Here is a 22,604-nt window from a genome sequence, read left to right as displayed (position 1 = left end):
TTTGATGCCCCCAAAGCAAAGATGATCATGAGTAAAGCACAGTGTAACATTGATAACCAAGACATACAGGGCAAAAAAAAAAAAAAAAAAAAAAGTCTACAAATTTACATACAACCTTGTGTCTAACTAATGTATAAAGATTACCGTTACTTCCGTAGATAGTCCAGTACCATGGAAAAGCCTTGACACGTTTCTCAGGGACAGGAGGCTGTCAGGACTGCATCAATCCTAACAAGGACCTCCTGATGAACCTCTGCTGTCCGGGAGACATGCGTTGATGCTTTTCCATGGCACTTCATCAAGGGAAGTGAATCTGTTAAGAATTTTGATTTTGTAAAATTTAGTTGATGGGATTCCTCTGCATACAAATTGGTTAGCCCCTTCACAACTCGCATGGCAGTGAGTCGAGGCACACAAGCAATGCCACTTCTCCTGGCACCGCTAACCGGGTTGTGGTCTGAACAGTTCATTCCAGTTCTGAAAATTGGAGCGGCATTCATTAGACATTTATGGCATAACCTGTGGAGGTGCCATAAAGGTCTTTAATGAGACAACCCCTTAAACCAGTTTTGCCCCAACATTAATCTAGTATGCACTTACTTTGTCAGGACAGGTAGAGTCCCTCCGTGGGCTTGTAGCAACAAAACCTGCAGACCTTGAACCTGTTGAAAGTATAAAATCACATTGTGAGGTTCTGACAATCCCGAGAGGAAGCATTGCAGGTCTCCAGGTTGAGGCAGATACAAGTACCTGCTGCTTAAGTTTCTGAAGCTCTGCAGCCTGAGGATCAGTGTTGACTATAGGTTTATTCTTGATTTTCCTGGCTCTATCTGCATATCTGAGAGTATTAAGGGTCTCCTCCATGTTTGAGTCAGCAGGGCTGACACACGCAATCATGAGAGTGTGACTGTTACCACCGAGGGAATCTGCAGAGAAAGACGCATTTCATTTGTTCCAAAATAAAACTTTGTCCACTAAAGATTTAGGAATATAGTAAAAGGAAAACCATAATATTTACTTAAAGTTGATCCCAAGACAACAATTTTAACCTAAAATGCTGTAATTTAATAGCTTAGGCCACTAAAGCAAAGCTGATGAGAGTCATCCCCCTATCAACTAGAGTGGCTGGAGTGCGGTGAGTGATGGGTAGTTAACAAATGTCCCAATAATAAAATTTACTTAACGCCTCCCTAACTGGTTGTGTGTCAATTAAGCACGAGGGTTTGGTTTTTTTTTTTGTTTTTTTTTTTTAGTATACTAAGGCTTAAGCGTTAATATTAAAATCTTTGAGTGTTCAATAAGACTAGAGACTTGCCTTGTAGAAGACGAGTTAGCTTGGAATCTCGGTAGGGCACAAAGCTTCCCTTCTTTGATTCATCGCCCAAAGCACTGATGACATTGCCCAAACACAGCAAGCCACGGTTAATGCTGATACCTACAGGTACAGAAGTCTACAGGTTACTTCATGCAACTTAAGTATAGTCCGGACATGATACGGTGTATACACTGGACACAATACAAAATGAAAAGCATCTGTCAGGAACCAGCTTTTTATAAAAGCAAAATATAAATCTGAAGAATCACGGAGAAGCAAAACTCAAGATTGAAGTAAACTACAAAAGGCTAAAAACACAGCAAGTTCAGAGGCCACCCATTTTCTTTCCCCCCACAGCCCTCCAATATTTCTACCATTGTTTATAGAAGCCCATTCCAGCCCCATGTCACTTGTGTCTTCCTACTTAGGAACATGACACCAAATAGCCATGTCTGGGCAACCACCACAAGTAGCACTAAGCCATTAAGGATAAAAACCTCAAAACAAGTGTGGAGGAAAAAGCATTAGTTTATGGCACTCTTAAAGGGGGTTTGTCACAAAGTTCTTTTCAAAGTTGATTGCAATTAATAAGTCTTAAGCTGGGTTCACACTAAGCGACAGCGACGTCGCTGTTAAGTCACCATTTTCGGTGACGTAACAGCGACCTTGTAAGTCGCTGTTATGATCGCTGCTTAGCTGTCAAACACAGCAGAAGCAGCGATCATAACGTCGCTGTGCTACATGTGCAGAAAGCCGCGCTTGGCGCTGGCTCCTTGCTCTCCTAGGTACAGTACACATCGGGTTAACCCGATGTGTGCTGCAGCTACATGTCACAGTGCAGAGAGCAGGGAGCCGCGCTTAGCGCTGGCTCCTTGCTCTCCTTGCTACAGTATACATCGGGTTAATTACCTGATGTGTACTGCAGCCACATGTGCACAGAGCAGGAGCCGGCACTGGCAGCAAGAGCGGAGGCTGGTAACGAAGGTAAATATCGGGTAACCAGGGAAAGGTCTTCCCTTGGTTACCCGATGTTTACGCTGATAACAGCTTACCGCAGCTGCCAGACGCCTGCTCGCTTCATTTCGTCACTCTCTCGCTGTCACACACAGCGATGTGTGTGTCACAGCGGGAGAGTGACGACCAAAAAATGAAGCTGGACATTCAGCAACGACCGGCGACCTCACAGCAGGGGCCAGGTCGTTGCTGGATGTCACACACAGCGACGGGACGTCGCTGCAACGTCACAGAAAATGGTGACGTAGCAGCGACGTCGTTGTCGCTGTGTGTGACACTAGCTTTAGAATACACACACACACACACACACACACACACACACACACACACACACACACAACCTCCTGGGCGGTAGTAAAAGTACAGACCAAGAAGGAGAAAAAAAAAAAAAATATTCAGCCTACTGTAATGCAAGTCCAATTATGATGCATGGAGAACACCAGGATTGGGGTTCCCAGGATAGAGTAACAGCAAAAAGTAGAGGTAGATGCCAGCACCATATAGTATCCCATCCAAAAATTATATTAAAATTAAACTTTATTGGATCTTTAGGTTTTAAAAAAAAAAAACAACAATTAAAATACCTTAAGCATCTGAGGAGTTTCAGATCTGTAAATAGAATCCTTATTCATTCATAGGTGGAGTATACAGACAAGACAACAGGATCATAGCCGATTTTTTTTTTTTTGAGGTATAACATTTCCCTGATTGTTTTTAAAACTACCTCAGAAAGAATAATTTGCAATCCCGTGCTGTAAGGTCTGTACATTTTTGCTTCCTCCCTGGCCCTGGAGCTCTGGTATGATCAGATCATGTCCCTATACTGTCAGACCACGGCCATTACATAGTAAATAACAGTGGCACATAGATCAGATCTCAGCACATTAACTTTTTTTTTTTTTTTTTAAATTACATCAAATTGTATAAATTATTCATCTAAAATCTATTAAAATAAACAGTGTCTGAGGAAAAAAAAACTCTAATTTTCCTAAATGTTGTACATTCAGTAATACATTTACCTTCTTTCAGGCGATCACCTTCAGCTTTGGTTTTCTTCTGTCTCTCCGATCCAGCAAGATCAACGAGGTGGAGTTTGGAGTGAAAGTAAGCATTCCTATAAAGATTGAAGTGTAATAATTTTTTTTTTTTTTACTGTATTTATAAAATCAGTAGGCTCAACCCTCCCTAAGAAGTTTATATGGACTTGTGACGCCCTGGTGCCGCTATGTGGTCACAGAAAAACATACACCCCACACCAGGTTCCATAAGCCAACCCTAGCCACCCCCCTCAGGGTAGGAAGGACACCAGTGGGCAGGACCAGGCGGATTGGGAGCGCCCACCTATGGGGTCTTGAGGATCCGGGTGAGGGAACCAGTAGTGTCCAAGTGTCAGTGAGATTTCAGTTCAAGTAAAAGTCGAGTTCAGGTGGCAGTGCAAGTTTAAGTCTGAGCCTAGTGAAGGGTAGCCAGGGTAGTGGCCCTGGTCTACTGGCTAGGTGGCAAGCAGTAGACAGTGTCCAAAAGGCAACGGGAGTCCGATCGTGGGAAATACAGAGTGGACCGGGACAGGGTTGGAGCCCGCCAATACGGACAATGGAGATCCGGTCAGGAAGCCGTGCACAGGCAGGGCACCTGGACCCTAGTTAGAAGACTGTTGCAAGCTCCTTCTCTAATTAACCAGGCCGGGAGCAAGGTTCCAGACATTGTTCCAGAGGGTTAGCCCAGATGGGCTGCCGTTTCGCTCTACTGCAGGGGATAGGGTATCCGTAACAACCCACTGAGATCCCAACGGTCAGTTTTCGCGGGCACATCTCCCAACTAAAACCCAAACCAGGAGTGGACTTCCCCGTTCCATACGAGGTTGTCTAAAATAGAAGGAAAATACAGAGTGCCGGAGGAAGGGACATTGGTACACCAGCCGGGTGTGGGAACCGTATACACCCTGAAGCGGCAGCCGGCCACTGATACCTTGGTTTACCAGTAGACTCGTGTGCATTTATTCAATCATGAGTACACCAACACCCTTCGGTGCATGCCCACGCACAGCCATCACCTCCCGTGTTCTTGACACTGAGCCCCGGGGAATCCACCCCTACCCACGGAGGGGTTAACATCAAGCTGCCGATCCATCGCCCTCGGGTGCTCCCCAACAGCAGCGGTGGTACTCCATCTTGCCACACACAGTGGGTGGCGTCACGAAGTATCTACAACAATCCCCTGTACATATTACGCCCATTTTTTATTTGAGTGTCCGCACGACCCCCAGGTCCGGAGACCCCTCGAGCCACTGTGGATCTGGATCAGAGCACCCCGGCTGCTGACGTGGGGGCAGCACACCTCAAAACCTGGAGTCACGAACAGGATTGTAACCCATCCACCTACCTGGTGGAAGTGTGTCTTGTTTTGGACTGTAAACTGTGCTCAGTTTCAAAATTTGACAGCCGCTATTTTGCCAGCGTTTTTTGGGCGCAAAAAAAAAAAAAAAAAACCACAACCACACACACGGCTCTGGCAGTCCGCCCGGCCGCAACTATGACGTCGGCCACAACGGAGGCGGCGCCCGATCAGGAGCCACCTGCATCAGCCGCGCAAGTTGTTACCCACTACCCGGTCCCAGCTGTGGAGCAGCCAGAATGTACCTGCAGGGAAGCAGAAAAGGCAAATGAAAGATGGGACCCTCGGCAGAGAGAAAGGCTTGTTGTAGCTGGCACCGAGTGCGTCCGTGTGGGCTAAACTGCCTAGCAGGAGGAGGGGCACGATACCCGTGCCCCGTACTGGGAGCGACCGGAAAATCGCTGCTCGGGAAAAGCGTAAAGCCGAGGTGCTGGCATGCACCTACCAAGAGAAGGACCACCTGCGGTAGGCTACCTTCCGGGTGCGGGGCCCGACCTACCGAGGGCAAGTCTGCCACTTTAACCCCCAAAAGGGATGGGGGGGGGGGGGGGGGTGTCACCTATGAACCGGGACTGTACTACGAAATCTTCTTGTCCCAGAGGGATGTGGCCCCCGATTTGCCAACAGGTCTCCCGGACAGAGACCTGGAACCCGGGGACCTGGTAAGTTACACCCGGCACTGTGGGGAAAGGGGGTGGTTTGCCCGGGACATTAAGAAGTGGATGGTAGTCAATGGGCAGCCATGTCTTTAAACTAGAACTACTGGACTCGTGACACCTATATAGAAATACATAGTGCAAAGTAGTCAAAATGACTACCTCAGTAGTTCCAGTGTTAAAGCTCCTTACAGTCCCCTGCAGAAGATAGAGAGTAAATGGTAGTGGTTCCGGCTACCCGTTGATTTGTTAAAGTTTACCCAGTTAACAGTTTCGAATGGACCAAGACCTCAGGACTGGTGAGGTCACCCAAAAAACTTTCTTGGGTCCTGTAAATACCCCTACCTGATTTCTTGTTACTACTCACCCTGCACAGCCACTGGAGAGGTAGATTGGAGGAAGGGCCTGCGGTAGAGTGGGCAGAGGCCCAGTCACTAAAACCGGTGGCTAGCCTCCAGGCCAAGCGTCCCCGGACTATGGGCCCTTGAGATGGACTGCCGGCTGCACGGATGTGACGTGTGCAGCACTTGACAGGGACATCACTGGACGGGGAACAGAGGTCTGCAATAGTGCCTCAAAGGCACTATTGCCAACACAAGGTATTTGAGAGAAACATTGTTTCTCAATATAATATCGAACTAGACAAAAAAAAAATCTGGGTGAACCACGCTTTTAACGAGTAACCCAGTTAGCGAGTATTTCGCTTAACGAGCAAAGCTTTCTGTAAGTTTGTAACTGTTTACGAGCAAGCTTTGCTGTACGAGCAAATACTCACTGCACACACTTCCGGTTCCATACAGCCACTGCGCTCTGACCCGCTCTTGAAGTTCACACACACAGAAGCACGCACAGACAACAAACACGCTCACACATATGCTCACCTTACCTTCCGTTCCATCGCTGGCCTCATGCTTCTTGTAGTTCGCTGGTACAGGATGTGCATCAGGTAACCATCGCGACGAGGGAGGAACTTCCCTTGTCAGACGCTACTCAACGTAGCGGAAGGTCCGGCATTGGTCGTGATGGTTTCCCGATACACATCCTGTACGGGCGAACTACAGGTTCCAGGAGGCCGGCGATGGAACGGAAGGTAAGGTGAGCATAATGTTTGTGTGTGCTTGTACATGTGTGGAATGGCACAATATTGGACCAGGATGGGACATTAACAAGTTGTGGAACTTATTGTCTGCATTGCAATGATTTCTTATGGGAAATCTTGCTTTACTGAACAAGTAACTTTGTTAACAAGCACACTCCCAGAACGGATTGTTCTCGTTAACCAAGGTTCCACTGTATATGGGATCCTTATTCCAGAGAAATCCAAGGTTTTTTTATGAGTAATGAGCTGTTTAGATGTATGGGCCATACACTGATCTCTGATAATCTGCCTCCAGGGTTTATTGTAAATGAAAGGCGGCATTACCAGTGCAATAGGTGATGGCCACTCTCTGATCTCACTGTAGAAGCTGTGATTGTAATTAACCCCTTCACAAACGGATGATTTTTCGCTTTCCGTTTTTTTTCGCCATTCTTCTGAGACGCAACGTTTTTATTTTTCAGTCAATATGGTCATGTGAGTGCTCATTTTTTGCGGAACAAGCTGTACTTTTAAATTAAACCATAAAAGTTTTAACATATAGTGTACTGGAAAAAAAAAAAAAAAAAAAAAAAAGCAAAAAAAGTCCAAATGCAGAAAAATTGCAAAAAAAAATAATTTAATAAATAAATAGGAATTACTACCTACCGGTAATGATGTTTCCAGGATCCATCATGACAGCACCACAGGAGGTTGCTTCCTCCGCCCTCTACAGGGACAGGAACACAAGAGGTTTAAAACCCCTCCCCTTCCCAACCTCTCCAGTGGCTTTTCAAGTACCACACCAGGATGGGTATAACACCACGTTTATTTATGCCTGAGAACTACATACAATGTTAATGTACACGAAGTAGAAAACATAAGGGAGGGAAATAAGGGTGCTGTCATGATGGATCCTGGAAACATAACCGGTAGGTAGTAATTCCTATTTTCCAGGACCACATGACAGCACCACAAGAGAGTACCAAATTAACTTATCCTCAGGAGGAGGGAAGGGGGGGGGGTGGGAACGACTACTGCCTGGAGCACCTTCCTACTGAACGAGGTCTGGTGGGAGGGCAGAATATCCAACTTGTAGTGTCTACAAAAAAGGAGTTTGCACCTGACCAAGTGGCGGTTTTGCAAATCTGGTCTAGAGAGGCCCCCGCCCTTTCTGCCCATGTAGTGGAGAGCGATCTAGTGGAGTGGGCCCTAAGGTGATCTGGCGGGGTTAGATCCACAATATCCTCAACCTATCGAGACAGTACAGCCTTTGATGCAGATTTGCCTCGATTTCTACCCCTGAACTGAAGGAATAAGGTGGAGTCCAATCTCCAGCTCCGAGTGGCCTCCAAATAGCACAGTACTGTTCATTTCATATCCAAGGAATGCAGCCGCTGTTCCTTCTGGTTCGTGTAGTTGTGGCAAAAGGATGGCTAAACCACTTCCTGTTCCAGGTTCGCACAGGATACCACTTTGGGACGAAATGTCGGATCAAGTTTCAGTACAATTCTGTCATCCAGAATCTGAAGATCAGGCTCCCTGATAGACAAAGCCTGTAATTCACCAATCCGCTTAGCCGTGGTGATGGCCAATAAAAACACCGCCTTGAAGGATAAATGTTCCATTGAAATGGTAGACAAGGTCTCAAACGGCGAATCACAAAAGGCCATTGAGCACCAAAGTCAGATCCCAGGGAGGCACTGTGGGTCGAATTGTAGGCCGAAGGCACTCTATCCCCTTCACGAATCTGGCAATCCAGGGATTGGAAGCCAGTGACACGTCAAAGAATACGCTGAGTGCAGATATAAAGTGCTAGGCGTAAGACCCTTGCGGAATTCCAGTTGCAGAAAATCCAAGATTGTCGGAATATTAGGTCGAGAACTGTCAGCAGGTTCTTCACCCAGAAAGGAGCAGAATTTCTTCCAGATCTTCCCGTATATGGACCGGGTAATCTGCTTACAACTTGCCTGGAGTGTAGAGATGACATCAAGCGACAAGCCTTTCCGTCTCAGGAACCTCCCTTCAAGATCCAGGCCGATAGCTGAAGGTGATCCAGGTCTTGGTGAAGAACTGGACCCTGGCTGAGGGGATCGCCCATCAAGGGAAGTAGGACCGGATCTGCAACTGCCAGGTTCCTGAGTAAAGAGAACCAGCTCCGCTTGGGCCAAAACGGGGCTACTAGAATCACATGGGCTCCGTCTTGTTGAATCTTCCGGAGTACTCTGGGGAGCAACGGCAGAGGCGGAAAGGCGTACACCAGACCCATGGACCATGGTTGGGCCATGGCGTCGATTGCAGCAGGAGCATCCCGGGGATTCAGAGAGAAGACTTCCAGCTTTGCATTGGTTCTAGACGCGAACAAATCTACCTGGGGTTTTCCCCATCGTCTGACCAGATCCTGAAAGACACTGTCCTTCAGCTCCCATTCCGAGGGGGTCGATCGGGCGCCTGCTCAGGAAATCCGCGAGATGGTTTTCCGAGCCCTTGAGATGAACCGCCGATAAGGAGAGAACCGAGCGTTCTGCCCACTGAAAGATCTTCGATGCCAGAGCCTGCAGATGTGGGTGGAGAGAGCCCCCCTGATGGCGAAGGAAGGCCACTGTCGTAACATTGTCCGATAGGACCCGAACATGTTGACCCCGGAACATAGGATGAGCTGCCTGCAGAGCCTGCCAGACAGCCTGCAACTCCCTGAAATTGGACGACTGGGTTGACACTTCTGGAGGTCATCTACCCTGAAAGTAAAAGGGAGTTCACATGGGCGCCCCTGCCAGTCTGACTTGCATCGGTCGTGAGTGTGACGGACGGCGAGCAGTCCCACAAAACGGCCCAAGCGAAGATTTTTTCTGCACATCCACCATCTTAGACTGTAAACGACCTGAGGCGTTAGGGAAATTTGTAATGGAGGGACCAGCGGGATCCCACAGTGTACGACAGGATTAGCTTTTGGAGCGGAATTAACTCCAGCGAACACATTGGATGCAGGAAGTCATCATGCCCAGGACGCTCATGGCCTCCCTGATGGAGCACTGCTTCTCTCGGCTGAGGGCTTGGATTCTTGATCTGATGTCTTCCACTTTGAGCCGGCAAAAAGGATGTGCACACATCGGAGTCCAGAAGAATGCCCAGAAACAGCTTCCTTGTCTCCGCCATGAGATTGGACTTTTGATCGTTTATGACCCAGCCGAGAGATGTCAGCAACGTCAAGGTGGTGGTGATCGTCCGGGAGAGTTCCTCCGGGGAATCCGCCAACAGCAGAAGGTCGTCCAAGTAAGGGACGATGGAAACGTTGGATCTCCTCAGGTGTGCCACTACTTCCGTCATTATCTTCGTGAACACCCTGGGGGCAGAAGAGGCCGAATGGAAGGCACCGGAACTGGAAATGATATAATATCCTGTCCCTCTCTAACGCAAATCTCAGGTATTTCTGAGAGTGTGGGTGAATGGCTATGGGGAATATGAGCTTTTCAGATCTACCGTGGCCATGACAGTGCGTGTTGAGGAGAGGAATGGTAGACTTAATTGATTCCATCCGGAATAGTTTGTACCGGACCCACAGATTGAGGGGTTTTAAATTTATGATCGTCCGGAATTCTCCGGAGGCTTTGGCAACAGAGAATAGGGAGGAGTAGTGGCCCAGGAACTGTTCTGAGACTGGAACTGGGAGAATTGCCCCGGTGTGCAGTAAAGAATCTACAGCCGACCAGAGGCGGTTGGTAAGGGACAGCGACTGGGGTTTCGTCAGGATGAACCTGTTCGGGAAGGGGGAGGGGGGGGGGTTGCGTCCCTAAGAATTCTATCCGTAGACCCTCCCCCACCACTTGAAGGACCCATGGATTTGAGGTTATCTGCTGCCACTGTCCCAAAAACTTGCTGAGCCTCCCCCCCGATAATGGAGTCAGGATCTATCCGGCTTCCCTCTGGGTTCGAAGGGGGTTTCCTATCTGGTCCTCCCTTGTGGAAACCCCATCTGCCCGCCTTAGCCCTGACTCTATAGTCTTGCCTAGCGGGACGAAACCTCCGGGAGGGGAGAGGAAGTGGAGCTGTAACCTCTGAGAAACCGCCCTTTTTAAATCGGAAGCCTTCTCTAGAATTTCGTCTAGAGCAGGACCGAACACCCGGGCACCCGAAAAAGGGATGGAGCACAGCTTATTCTTAGATGCTCTGTCTCCCGACCAGGTTTTCAACCATATGGCCCTGCGGGCTGAATTAGTAAGGGCCTCATTCCTGGCAGAAAACCGCACCGACTCAGCGGAGGCATCTGCCATTAATTCGGTCGCCAGTTTTAACATAGGGAGTCCAAAATGGCGTCCCTAGGGACTGAACGTTGCTTACCGCAACCCGGGGGTTTTACTCGCTTGCAGCGATGCAGGGTAGCTTAGGCATACACAGGCAACACAGTCTCTCAAAAATGCAGCAGTTTATTAGTAACCAACATAAACTGCCCTTCCAAAACACAATGAAGCCTCTCCTGGCTTAAAGGAAAAAGGTAAACAAAACACCTTCACATACCGTGGGCTTCAAGTCCATTTAAATGTCCATAGTGAAGGTATGGCTGTCTCCCCAGGAGATACGGATTTCTGGTCAGTCTTTGTAGCGGACCGCCCGCTCAGGTTTGGACACTACAAGTGTCAGAGTGGAGCTCCCTCAGCCTCCACACACTCAGTTCCAGATGGTTGAAGGCAATCCACGCTTCCTTGGGCAGGTTCCTTCCAGAGGCTCCAACCTCTCTGAGAATAGCAGCCTCTTTACCTGCCTGAGGCTGCTCGTCATGCAGGGCTGCTCCACACACTCACTGACAGTCTCCTAAATCAGCCTGGACACACCAACAGGTGGATGTTTGAGTTTCAAGACCTGCACAGCATACTCGCATTGTTAAAGGGAACCTGACCCTAATATGCAGAACCAAGCCTTTGTGGAACTACAAGTCCCATAGCAACTTCACTTTAATATCGCAGGGACCTTCTCCATTGCGACCATTTACCACATTGGTGGTCGCTACCTCACAGGACATTATCCCGAATTTGAGATTCCAGGTGTGACAACCAACGAGAGACCGTGCCACGGAAGTAGCGGCAATGATTGCTTTAATGGTGGCTGCAGAAGCCTCCCAAGCCTTTTTAAGAAGGCCATCAGCCTTCCTATCCATGGGGTCCCGGAGACCCGAGGAGTCCTCAAACGGGATTGACGTCTTCCGTGCGACTTTTGCCACGGGGACATCGATTTTAGGAAAGTCCTCCCATTCTTTGATGTCATCGAGTTCAAACGGCAGTCTGGCTTTGAAGTCCCTGGAAACAACAATCGTTTCTCAATCTCCTCCCACTCGTCCAGGATCATCGCACGCACATGGTGATTTACTGGAAATACCCTGTGGTGCTGAGACCAGAGTCCCCCAAACATTTCATCCTGTTTGGTTCGAGGTTTTCCCGTATCCTCCACCATCATAGGTTTTCCGTACGTCACGGAGTAATTCATCCTTGTCGCCTGCGGAAAATAAGTAACGCCGCTCTTCCTCTGGCAAGGAACCCAGGACCTCATCTTGTTCCCCTGGGGAGTCTGGGTTCCTGGACATCTCATCTTCCTCTGAGGACTCTAACATATGGGGTGGACATTTTTTAGGAGGTGCCGGGGGCTCTGGTGGGTGGCTCGTAAGGACAGCCTGAACCTCCTCCCGTATCATGGATCTCATGTCTGACAGGAGGGTAGTTTGTTCCTCAGATATCAACTTTGCAATGCAGGTCTCGCAGAGCTTCTTAACATAGGTGTCTGGGAGTTTTGCAACACACACACACACACACACACACACACACACACACACACACACACACACAAACTTTAGTGGTACATTTCTTTTTTGGGATGGTGCCGGAACCCACAGAAGAACCTCCACCCTGCAAAAAATAAGGTTCAGACAAGTCTGACTACAGGGCAATGAAACCCTGAAGGGCTGACACTTCCAGAGACCTGGGCATCCTTAGGGGCTTTAGTGTCTCAACTTTTTTTCCTCCATCACAGGCAGCCCTGGAGTGCGGAGCCTAACGAAAAACAAATGTACTCCCCCCTACCCTTCCAGGTTTTTTGTTTATTACCTGAGTGAAGGTGCCAGGTCACAGTCCTGCCATCCGAACTTCAGATTTGAAATTAGCGCCAAAACTCCCGGGTCGCATTAACCCGGAAACCAGAAGTGCGGCGTCTGCGCATGCCCCGGCGTCAGTCTCCACACCGCGTCCAGAAGCATCGCTGTGGCTGGAGGCTGAGAGCCCTCCCCTCGGAGGGAAGCGGCAGGCACCGGGAGCTCCTGCTCGACCGGCGCGGCTGAGGGACCCCGCACTGCGAGGCGTCGGCCTGGGGCGTCTTGACAGGTTGGAAGGAGAGAGAACGGAGCCCCACCCCCGATCCACCTGGACCCCGTACATCCCGGTACGTTCCTACGTCCGTCCTGTACAGGGACAGGAAAAACACTGGAGAGGTTGGGAAAGGGATGGATTTTTAACCTCTTGTGTTCCTGTCCCTGTAGAGGGCGGAGGAAGCAACCTCCTGTGGTGCTGTCATGTGGTCCTGGAAAAGTGTGATAGCACTATTGTTTTATTTAGTTATTTTATCCACTGTGTTCACTATATGGTAAAACTGATGTGTGGGTGTGATGCACCAGGTCAGTGTGAGTTTGTAGATACCAAACATGTCTAGGTTTACTTTTATATAAGGGGGAAGAAGAAAAAAAAAAAAAAAAAAAAATAGGAAGTTTGTCCAAAAAAAGTGGCGCACATTTTATGCCATATTCCGTAACATTTTCATTTTTCGAGATCTATGGCTCAGTGACTGCTTATTTTTTGCCTCTCGAGCTGACGTTTTTAACTTCCATATTTTTGCGCAGATGCTATGTTTTGATCGCCTGTTCTTGCATTTTGTGCTAAAGTTTTGGTGACAAAAACAGTCATTTTGGCAGTTGGAATTTTGTTGCCGCTACGCCGTTTACTGATCACATTGATTTTATATTTTGATAGCTCGGGCATTTCTGAACGCGGCAATACCAAATGTGTGTATATATTTTTTTTATTAACCCTTTCATTTTCAATGGGGCGAAGGGGGGGGGGTGATTTGAACTTTAAGGCCATGTGCGCACGTTGCGTTTTTTTCATGCGTTTCCACAGCGTTTTCAACTGCAGCGTTTTAATGCAAAAAAAAAAAAAAAAAAAAAAAAAGCATGCGTTATGATTTCCAAGCAAAGTCTTTGGGAAATAGGGCTTTCTTGTGCGCACTTTGCTGTTTAAGGCCCTGTGCTCACTTGCCGTTTTTTGCCGTGGATTTCCTGCGGTTCTGCTGCATGTTACGTTCATAACATCTCTGCAGTGATTCACCAGCAAAACCTATGGAGAAAAAAAAAAAATGCTGTGTGCACTACGTGGATTTTGACAGCTGCATGTTTTGCTGCGGGATTCCCGCAGCAAAAACAAATTGCATGTCACTTCTTTTCCGCACGTCGCTGCGGCATTTCACTCTGACTGCAATATAATCGTGAAATCCCGCAGGGAATAACGCAGGCAGCAAATTCTGTGCGGTTTCATTGCGTTTTCCTGCGTTGATCTCTGAGGTATTTCGTAGTTTCGGGACATAATGTTCATCGCTGCCCTGCGTTTTGCAGGGAAGTGATATCATAACAGGAAGAGGAAGCGGAGCAGAGTAAACAAAAACACACACAGAATGCACATTGAAATCAAAACGGACATAAAAAAAAAAAAAATATTATATATAAAAACACAAAAACCAACCATGTGGGCTCCGCTGTATTTTTTTTTACCTTCCAGCTGAGGTAAACACAGCGGTTGCCCAGTATTCTCAGGCCGGGGAGGGTGAATGTCGTCCCCCCTCCCCCACCTCCTGCAGCCGAAAATATCAGCCCGCAGCTGCCCCGGGACTGTAACATCCATTATGTGGCGGTACCGGAGTGTCCCCGGCTCTTCCAGATGCCGTGGCAATCCAGGTAATAACGAGTTAAATGAGACACAAAACACACAAACTTTATTTAAAATAAAAAAAACAAAAATGCCCCTGGTTAACCCCTTTATTAACACCCCCCACCCCCCCGAAACACAGCTCCGGCACAATCCACGTCCTGCGACTGACTGCACTGAATGCAGCCTCGTAACGAGACAGCAGAGGTAACCACAGGGCATTTCCCACAGCCGGTAATGTGACCACCACATTACCGCGCGGGAGAAATGCATTATTTGATCTATCCTATCTCAGAAGGAATTTTTTTTTTCTTCTTTTTTCAATGTGCTTTATTGCATTGAATGCATTAAAACACATGTACCAACCCGCACGTGGAAAACCGCGGCAATACCGCATGAGTTTTCAGGTGCAGTTTGCCGCGGGTGCAGTAATCTTTCAAACCCTGTAGAATTTTAAGAAAATTCCGTTTTCCAGTGCGCACAGGGCCTAAAACGTTGCGTTTTTGATGCAGAAATTGTCACATTACCTGCATTTAAAGAAGCAACATGTCAATTGCTTTTGCCATTTTGGCAGTGTTTTGCTAACATTAGAGTCAATGAGAACTTTCAAAACGCAACCTAAATCAAAATCCTAGCGTTTTACATGGTTTTTTTTTTTTCACAAAATAAAATGCATGCGTTTTTTACTTTATATTAAGGACACACACACTTAAATTAATGAAAGTCCAAAATTTAACGTTATTTTATACATAAATATTAGACCTGTTATGATTTTAATAAAATTAGTTATTTTGTGTATGATTTTAATCATGATTTGTTATTTTTTTTTCTCATAGTGTTTGAATGTTTAAACTTTATTTAACCCCTTAGTGACAGCTAATTTTCACCTTAATGACCAGACCAAATTTTGCAATTCTGACCAGTGTCACTTCATGAGGTTATAACTCTGGAATGCTTTAACCGATCCCAGTGATTCTGAGACTGTTTTTCGTCACATATTGGACTTCATGTTAGTACCAAATTTATGACAATATTTTTTGTTTTTATGAAAAAAAAATTGGCAATTTTCAACTTTTGAATTTTTATACCGTTAAATTAGAGAGAGTTATGTCACACAAAATAGTTAATAACTAACATTTCCCACTTGTCCACTTTACATCAGCGCGATTTTGGAACCAAAATTTTTTTTTTTTGTTAGGAAGTTAAAGGGGTTCAAAGTTTATTAGCAATTTCTCATTTTTACATCAAAATTGACAAAACCATTTTTTTTTTAGGCACCACATCATATTTGAAGTGATTTCGATAGGCCTAGGTGACAGAAAATACTCAAAAGTAACACCATTCTAAAAACTGCACCCCCCCAAAGTGCTCAAAGAAGGGAATTTTGTTTACTTACCGTAAATTCCTTTTCTTCTAGCTCCTATTGGGAGACCCAGACAATTGGGTGTATAGCTTCTGCCTCCGGAGGCCACACAAAGTATTACACTTTAAAAGTGTAACCCCTCCCCTCTGCCTATACACCCTCCCGTGCATCACGGGCTCCTCAGTTTTGGTGCAAAAGCAGGAAGGAGGAAACGTATAAATTGGTCTAAGGTAAATTCAATCCGAAGGATGTTCGGAGAACTGAAACCATGAACCAAAAGGAACAATTCAACATGAACAACATGTGTACACAAAAGAACAACAGCCCGAAGGGAACAGGGGAGGGTGCTGGGTCTCCCAATAGGAGCTAGAAGAAAAGGAATTTACGGTAAGTAAACAAAATTCCCTTCTTTGTCGCTCCATTGGGAGACCCAGACAATTGGGACGTCCAAAAGCAGTCCCTGGGTGGGTAAAAGAATACCTCGATAAAAAGAGCCGAAAACGGCCCCTTCTTACAGGTGGGCAACCGCCGCCTGAAGGACTCGCCTACCTAGACTGGCATCTGCCGAAGCATAGGTATGCACCTGATAGTGTTTCGTGAAAGTGTGCAGACTAGACCAGGTAGCCGCCTGACACACCTGCTGAGCCGTAGCCCGGTGCCGCAAAGCCCAGGACGCACCCACGGCTCTGGTAGAATGGGCTTTCAGCCCTGAAGGAATCGGAAGCCCAGAAGAACGGTAGGCTTCAAGAATCGGTTCCTTGATCCACCGAGCCAAGGTTGACTTGGAAGCCTGCGACCCCTTACGCTGGCCAGCGACAAGGACAAAGAGCGCATCAGAACGGCGCAGGGGCGCCGTGCGAGACACGTAGAGCCGGAGTGCTATCACTAGATCTAACAAGTGCAAATCCTTTTCACATTGGTGAACTGGATGAGGGCAAAATGAAGGTAAGGAGATATCCTTATTGAGATGAAAAGGGGATACCACCTTAGGGAGAAATTCTGGGACCGGACGCAGAACCACCTTATCCTGGTGAAAAACCAGGAAGGGGGCTTTGCATGACAACGCTGCTAGCTCCGACACTCTACGGAGCGATGTAACTGCCACTAGAAAAGCCACCTTCTGCGAAAGACGTGATAAAGAGACATCCCGCAGGGGCTCGAAAGGTGGTTTCTGAAGAGCCCTTAGCACCCTGTTAAGATCCCAGGGTTCCAGCGGCCGCTTGTAAGGTGGGACTATGTGGCAAACTCCCTGCAGGAACGTGCGGACCTGCGGAAACCTGGCTAGACGCTTTTGAAAAAACACTGAAAGCACCGATACTTGTCCCTTGAGAGAGCCGAGAGACAAACCCTTGTCCATTCCGGATTAAAGGAAGGAAAGAAAAGTGGGTAAGGCAAACGGCCAGGGGGTAAAACCCTTAAAAGAGCACCAGGATAAGAAGATCCTCCAAGCCCTGTGATAGATCTTGGCGGACGTTTGTTTCCTGGCCTGTCTCATAGTGGCAATGACATCTTGAGATAACCCTCAGGACGCTAGGAGCCAGGACTCAATGGCCACACAGGTTGAGGGCCGCAGAATTCAGATGGAAAAATGGCCCTTGAGACAGCAAGTCTGGGCGGTCTGGGAGTGCCCACGGTTGACCCACCGTGAGGTGCCACAGATCCGGGTATCACGACCTCCTCGGCCAGTCTGGAGCGACGAGGATGGCGCGGCGGCAGTCGGACCTGATCTTGCGTAACACTCTGGGCAGCATTGCCAGAGGAGGAAATACATAAGGCAGTCGAAACTGCGACCAATCCTGAACTAATGCGTCCGCCGCAAGAGCTCTGTGATCTTGAGACCGTGCCATGAATGCCGGGACTTTGTTGTTGTGCCGAGACGCCATGAGATCGACGTCCGGCGTTCCCCAGCGGCAACAGATCTCTCGAAACACGTCCGGGTGAAGAGACCATTCCCCTGCGTCCATGCCCTGGCGACTGAGAAAGTCTGCTTCCCAGTTTTCTACGCCCGGGATGTGAACTGCGGAGATGGTTGAGGCTGTGGCCTCCGCCCACAGCAGAATCCGCCGAACTTCCTGGAAGGCTTGACGGCTGCGCGTGCCGCCCTGGTGGTTGATGTACGCGACCGCCGTGGTGTTGTCCGACTGTATGCGGATCTGCCTGCCCTCCAGCCACCGATGGAACGCCTTTAGGGCTAGATACACTACCCTGATCTCCAGAACATTGATCTGAAGGGAGGACTCTGTCAGAGTCCAGGTTCCCTGAGCCCTGTGGTGTAGAAAAACCGCTCCCCACCCTGACAGACTCGCGTCCGTCGTGACCACAGCCCAGGATGGGGGCAGGAAGGATTTTCCCTTCGACAGAGAAGTGGGAAGAAGCCACCACTGAAGAAAGGTTTTGGCTGCCAGGGAAAGAGAGACGTTCCTGTCTAGGGACGTCGACCTCCTGTCCCATTTGCGGAGAATGTCCTATTGGTGTGGACGCAGATGAAACTGCGCAAAGGGGACTGCCTCCATTGCTGCCACCATCTTCCCCAGGAAGTGCATGAGGCGCCTCAAGGGGTGTGACTGGCCCCGAAGAAGAGAGTGCACCCCTGTCTGCAGCGAACGCTGTTTGTCCAGCGGTAGCTTGACTATCGCTGAGAGAGTATGAAACTCCATCCCGAGGTAAGTCAGTGATTGGGTCGGTGTCAATTTTGACTTTGGGAAATTGATGATCCACCCGAACCTCTGGAGAGTCTCCAGAGCGACGGTCAGGCTGTGTTGACATGCCACCCGGGAGGGTGCCTTGACTAGGAGATCGTCTAAGTAAGGGATCACCGAGTGGCCCTGAGAGTGTAGGACCGCCACAACGGATGCCATGCCTTTGGTGAAGACCCGTGGGGCTGTCGCCAGGCCGAAAGGCAGTGCCACAAACTGAAGGTGTTCGTCCCCGATGGCGAAACGCAGGAAGCGTTGATGCTCTGGTGCGATCGGCACATGGAGATAAGCATCCCTGATGTCGATTGATGCTAGGAAGTCTCCTTGGGACATCGAAGCGATGACTGAGCGGAGAGATTCCATCCGAAACAGTCTGGTTCTCACGTGTCTGTTGAGCAGTTTGAGGTCCAGAACGGGACTGAATGATCCGTCCTTTTTTGGCACCACGAACAAGTTGGAGTAAAAACCGCGACCACGTTCCTGAAGGGGAACGGGGATCACAACTTCTGTCTTCAGAGTGTTCACCGCCTGAAAAAGTGCATCGGCTCGCTCGGGGGGGGCGGAGATGTTCTGAAGAAACGAGTCGGAGGACGAGAGCTGAACTCTATCCTGTAACCGTGAGACAGAAAGTCTCTCACCCATCGGTCTTGGACATGTGGCCACCAGGCGTCGCAAAAGCGGGAGAGCCTGCCACCGACCGAGGATGCGGTTTGGGGAGGCCGAAAGTCATGAAGAGGCCGGCTTGGAGACAGTGCCTCCGGCGGTCTTTGGAGGACGTGACTTAGATCGCCATGCATAAGAGTTCCTCTGGCCCTTCTGTGGCCTGTTGGACGAGGAGGATTGGGACCTGGCTGAGGGCCGAAAGGACCGAAACCTCGATTGAATTTTCCGTTGCTGAGGTCTGTTTGGTTTGGACTGGGGTAAGGACGAGTCCTTTCCCTTGGATTGCTTAATTTCATCCAATCGCTCGCCAAACAATTGGTCGCCAGAAAATGGCAAACCGGTTAAGAACTTCTTGGAAGCAGAGTCTGCCTTCCATTCGCGTAGCCACATGGCCCTGCGGACTGCCACCAAATTGGCGGACGCTACCGCTGTACGGCTAGCAGAGTCCAGGACGGCATTCATGGCGTAGGATGAAAATACCGACGCCTGAGAAGTCAAAGACGCAACTTGCGGAGCAGAGGTACGTGTGACCGCATTAATCTCAGACAGACAAGCTGAGATAGCTTGTAGTGCCCACATGGCTGCAAAGGCCGGGGCAAAAGACGCGCCTGTGGCTTCATAGATGGATTTCATCAGGAGCTCTATCTGCCGGTCAGTGGCATCCTTGAGCGATGAGCCATCTGCCACTGATACTACAGATCTAGCCGCCAGTCTAGAGACTGGAGGATCCACCTTGGGACATTGAGCCCAACCCTTAACTACGTCAGAGGGGAAGGGGTAACGTGTGTCAATAAGGCGCTTCGTAAAGCGCTTGTCCGGAAATGCTCTGTGCTTCTGGACAGCATCTCTGAAGTTAGAGTGATCGAAAAATGCACTCCGTGTACGTTTGGGAAACCTAAACTGGTGTTTCTCCTGCTGCGAATCAGACTCCTCTATAGGTGGAGTTGGGGGAGAAAGATATAGCACCTGGTTGATGGACGCTATAAGGTCATTTACTATGGCGTCCCCTTCAGGTGTATCAAGATTGAGAGCAACGTCAGGGTCAGAGCCCTGAGCTGCGACATCCGCTTCATCCTCCAGAGAGTCCTCAAGCTGAGACCCCGAACAGCGTGATGAAGTCGGGGGAAGATTCCCAGCGAGCCCGCTTAGCCGGTCTGGGACTGCGGTCCGTGCCGGAGTCCTCCCCGTGAGACCTAGGTGCCACCCCAGGAGCACGCTGCGGCGCAGACCGAGAGGGGCCTGGGGGCGATGATCCCACAGTGCCCGTGGCCTGTGTAAGGACAGATCTGGACTGCAAGGCTTCTAGTATCTTAGCAGACCATTTGTCCATAGACTGAGCCATGGATTGTGAAAGCGACTCAGAGTTTCTCAGCCAAAACTGCAAACTCTGTCCCTGCCACCTGGACAGGGGAAGCCGGCGGTTCTACCTGAGCCGAGGGTCCCACCAGTGCCCGAGGCTCCGGCTGAGCGAGTGCAACAGGGGCCGAGCATTGCTCGCAGTGAGGGTAGGTGGAACCTGCAGGTAACAGCCGCACAAGAGGTACAGGTTGCAAAATAACCCTGTGTCTTGGCACCCTTGCTCCTTGTGGACGACATGCTGTTGTCTCCTAGGAGAGTGATCACTGAGGGTATATAGCCAAAGGCAAAACAATGCGGTCGAACAGAGAAAATGTATATTATATTATATATATATATATATACACACACACACACACACTTCGGCACCCTAGGGGGACCAGCACCGGGTGACCGGTGTGGCTTACCGACCGCCCAAAGCGGTTGGGGGTCCACCAGATTCCCTGCCTTGGGCCTCCCAGAGCTGTAGAGCTCGTTCCTAATATCTTCCACCGGCAGAATGTGATTGTAACAATGGCTGCCGGAGCTCTCAGGGGAGGAGGGAGCCGTGGGCGGCGACTAATAAAGTGCGGGAATCTGGTGCCCCACAGTGATCAGTGAGGGGGGGAGGAGGACACCTAAAGTATGCTCCAGCCCTCACTGTCTACGTCAGGTCGACCGTCCCGCCCTTACCCGACTGGCAGGCCCGGGGGCGGGAGTTATGGTACTAGGCCGCATGAAGCCGGGGACTAAATTTAATACCGCGGCCGGCAAACAGGCGCGGTCGGCGCGGTAGTCCCGGTCGTCACAAAAAAACAGCAGCCGCTGCAGCGTCTGACACGAGCGCTCCATGCACCGCCCCCATGGGGACACAGAGTACCTTTAGATGCAGGGCCCTGTCCCTGATGATACCAAATCTCCTGTCCGGCAGATTCCCACAGGGGCTGCGGAGGCAGCCCGGTCCCAGTGAATGGATGACCGGTTAGGATCCCACTTCTCCCAGAGCCTCTAAGGGATGGGGAAGGAAAACGGCATGTGGCTCCAGCCTTTGTACCCGCAATGGGTACCTCAACCTTAACAGCACCGCCGACTTAGTGGGGTGAGAAGTGAGCATGCCGGGGGCCCTGTGGAGGCCCTCTTTTCTTCCATCCGATACAATCAGCAGCTGCTGCTGACTAAAATGGGAGCTTGAGTGAATGTGTGCCTCCTTCAACACAAAGCATAAAACTGAGGAGCCCGTGATGCACGGGAGGGTGTATAGGCAGAGGGGAGGGGTTACACTTTTTAAAGTGTAATACTTTGTGTGGCCTCCGGAGGCAGAAGCTATACACGCAATTGTCTGGGTCTCCCAATGGAGCGACAAAGAAATCATATTTAAGAAGTTTATTAACCCTTCAGGTGCTTCACATGAACAAAAGCAATGTGGAATGAAAAAAAGCAAAAAATTAAATTTTACCGAAAAATGCTGCTCCAACCCAAATTTATTCACTTTTAGAAGAAATACTACAACAAAATGGACCCCAAAACTTGTTGCCCACTTTATGAACGCACCGATTGACCACATGTGGTCAAAAACCTGTTTGGATAAATAAAAAAAAGTTCTATTTTTATTTATTATTTTACTAGTCCCCCTAGGGAGCTATAACGATCAACAATCCGCCCTATCTGCTAATCACAGCTACACAGCTGTAAACAGCAGAAACTCACTCTGTTTCACTGGGCTCTGGGCCAAGTGAAACTGAAAGTAATTCATGTTAAGTACAGGAGTCACCAAATGGCCTTGTGCTACCATGACAACTACCGGAAGTCACATGATCACGTCCCTTCCGGTATCGGGCGGTAAGTAAAAGTTTAATGTGATTGCAGTAATATTGGTGGTCACATATTGACAGCATTATTTAAGGGGTTAAACAGCACGAGCAGATAATTCTGCTTGTGCTTAGCAGGCACACATCTCAGATATGCAAATCAGCTGAGATGTGCACCGAGCGCGGCATGCTGCCGGCAGCAGACCGCAGGCAATAACATTATGACCGCTAGGACATAATATTACTGCCTGCGGTCATTAAGGGGTTAATGTCTTCAGCTTCCATCTCACAGGCACTCAGTGTGGGAGGGGGGGGAATACAGCAGAGCTG

At 49.0% G+C, this 22,604-nt stretch overlaps 1 protein-coding gene across 2 annotated transcripts in view; it reads right to left on the bottom strand.

The window, feature by feature from the left end:
* The window catches only part of KIF4A (kinesin family member 4A), a 187,289-nt gene that overhangs the window by 112,436 nt on the left and 52,249 nt on the right, over positions 1 to 22,604 (bottom strand). For both annotated transcript variants that reach the window (XM_075324006.1, XM_075324007.1), the window contains exons 7-10: positions 3,349 to 3,443; positions 1,316 to 1,435; positions 751 to 926; positions 601 to 662 (exon numbers count right to left, since the gene is read on the bottom strand). In XM_075324006.1, coding sequence (XP_075180121.1) covers positions 601 to 662; positions 751 to 926; positions 1,316 to 1,435; positions 3,349 to 3,443 — 453 coding nt within the window. The remainder of the gene's footprint in view (positions 1 to 600; positions 663 to 750; positions 927 to 1,315; positions 1,436 to 3,348; positions 3,444 to 22,604) is intronic.

Source organism: Anomaloglossus baeobatrachus, chromosome 9, assembly GCF_048569485.1.
Source record: "Anomaloglossus baeobatrachus isolate aAnoBae1 chromosome 9, aAnoBae1.hap1, whole genome shotgun sequence".
In the NCBI taxonomy this organism is placed as follows: domain Eukaryota; kingdom Metazoa; phylum Chordata; class Amphibia; order Anura; family Aromobatidae; genus Anomaloglossus; species Anomaloglossus baeobatrachus.
This window is presented reverse-complemented; position numbering and strand designations above follow the sequence as displayed.